General features: G+C 54.6%; 1 protein-coding gene across 1 annotated transcript in view; it reads right to left on the reverse strand.

Moving 5' to 3' along the window:
• LOC104996636 (BCL-6 corepressor-like protein 1) overlaps positions 1-822 on the reverse strand; it is a 3,135-nt gene extending 2,313 nt beyond the window's left edge. Inside the window, exons 1-2 of the mRNA XM_010850935.1 lie at positions 687-822; positions 7-418 (exon numbers count right to left, since the gene is read on the reverse strand). Coding sequence (XP_010849237.1) covers positions 7-301 — 295 coding nt within the window. The 5' untranslated portion in view covers positions 302-418; positions 687-822. The remainder of the gene's footprint in view (positions 1-6; positions 419-686) is intronic.
• Positions 823-1,442: the final 620 nt, after the last annotated feature.

Consider the following 1,442-nt stretch of genomic DNA (forward strand, 5'->3'; position numbering starts at 1 on the left):
ATGGACTGAAGTTAGTGGTCACCAGAGGCAGGGTGCCCTCCACGGGGACGCCAGTTCCCAGAGTTGCCAGAATGAAAGTATTCTTCTCCCCGACGCCATGCCGCGAGTCCAGAGCCTTGGCCCCAGCTGGCGAGCAGTCCACCTGTTTGCTCATTTGGCTGCTAAGGGGAGTCCAGGAGCAGTCAGCAGTGTCGTTGCCAGCCTCGGGGCCGTCAGGAGCAGAAAGCTTGAGCCCGTCTCCTGGGCTGCTCAGGGACACCAAGGGGCCCCCTGTCTCAGCCACACTCCCAGTATAGTCCATCTGGGGCTGGGCGTCATCAGGCCTGTCTTCTGACTTGGGCCCGAGTTTTTCTGTTGCACTGCCATCTGGGTCTGCCCCCCGGGCATTACTGCCACTTCCAACTGTCGTGAGCTCCACCTGCAATGACAGAGTAGAAAACCTGTCTTAACTAGCTCTCTGTAGGTCGTGAAAGGCTCTTGAGGCCTGGAAGGGGCGACTGCTGGTCCTCTTTGCAACTTGGCAGAAGCAAAGCGCAGCAGGCTGATTTTTGTCTCACATGCACCAACTCCTGGGAAGCACCCCGGTTCTGCCTGGCCCCGTTCAGGGAAGGCAGGCTGGCCACCATGCCTGGGTGGTTCAGCTCCACCCTTCAGCAGGTGGCATGTGGCTCTGCATGGCCCCTTACCTTGGAAAAACTGCTGACACAAAACTCCTGAGATCCAAAGCGCTGGCAGTCACCTGTCGTGGACTCCTCATCAGAAAGAGGTGCTCTTCTAGCATGGGAGACACAAGCAGAAAAACGACATGAGGCCAAGCCTTCAGGCCACCACCATCTGCCCCAGAACACCCCCTGCCTGCCTGGGTTCACAGAAATCCTTCTTGTCTCACTTCCCTTATTGGCTTGAGGGAGACCACAATAAACTTGGGGGAGGGGGTCCAGGCTGCAAACCAGAGCCTCCATGCCCAACTTTTCAAGTTCCTACAAAGGAAAAGTCCCGATCTGACCAGACTCCCCTCTCTGGGCTGTGTCCAGTTTTCTAGGGCTCTCACCAGCGGTTTGGAGGACCCCAGCACCTCCGCCTTGTTCCTAGAGCTTATCCATCAAGGTGACCATGCAGAAAGTACTGAGCAGTGCCAAGAGGGGAGAGATGTAACTCACAGGAAATCTCAAAAGGCACGCAAACTGCTTTTCTCATAAATGTAGTCTTATTTAAGTCTGTAAGGAAAGCTGGCTGCAGGCTTCATAAGGGTAACCCTTTCCTAAAACAAATAACCACCTCCATTGTGTTTCAGGTTCTAAATCCAACTCTCACCTGTCCACCTGACAGGCTTGCCTACAGCAGATGCACGTTTATTAGCACACATAATGACACTGATTTGAGGCAGGTCACTGGGTGTCAAGGGGCATCTCAAGGGCATGACTTCTTTCCCTCTAGGATAC

This window comes from Bison bison, unplaced genomic scaffold (genome assembly GCF_000754665.1).
Source record: "Bison bison bison isolate TAMUID 2011002044 unplaced genomic scaffold, Bison_UMD1.0 scf7180017851537, whole genome shotgun sequence".
NCBI classification, from domain to species: Eukaryota; Metazoa; Chordata; class Mammalia; order Artiodactyla; family Bovidae; genus Bison; species Bison bison.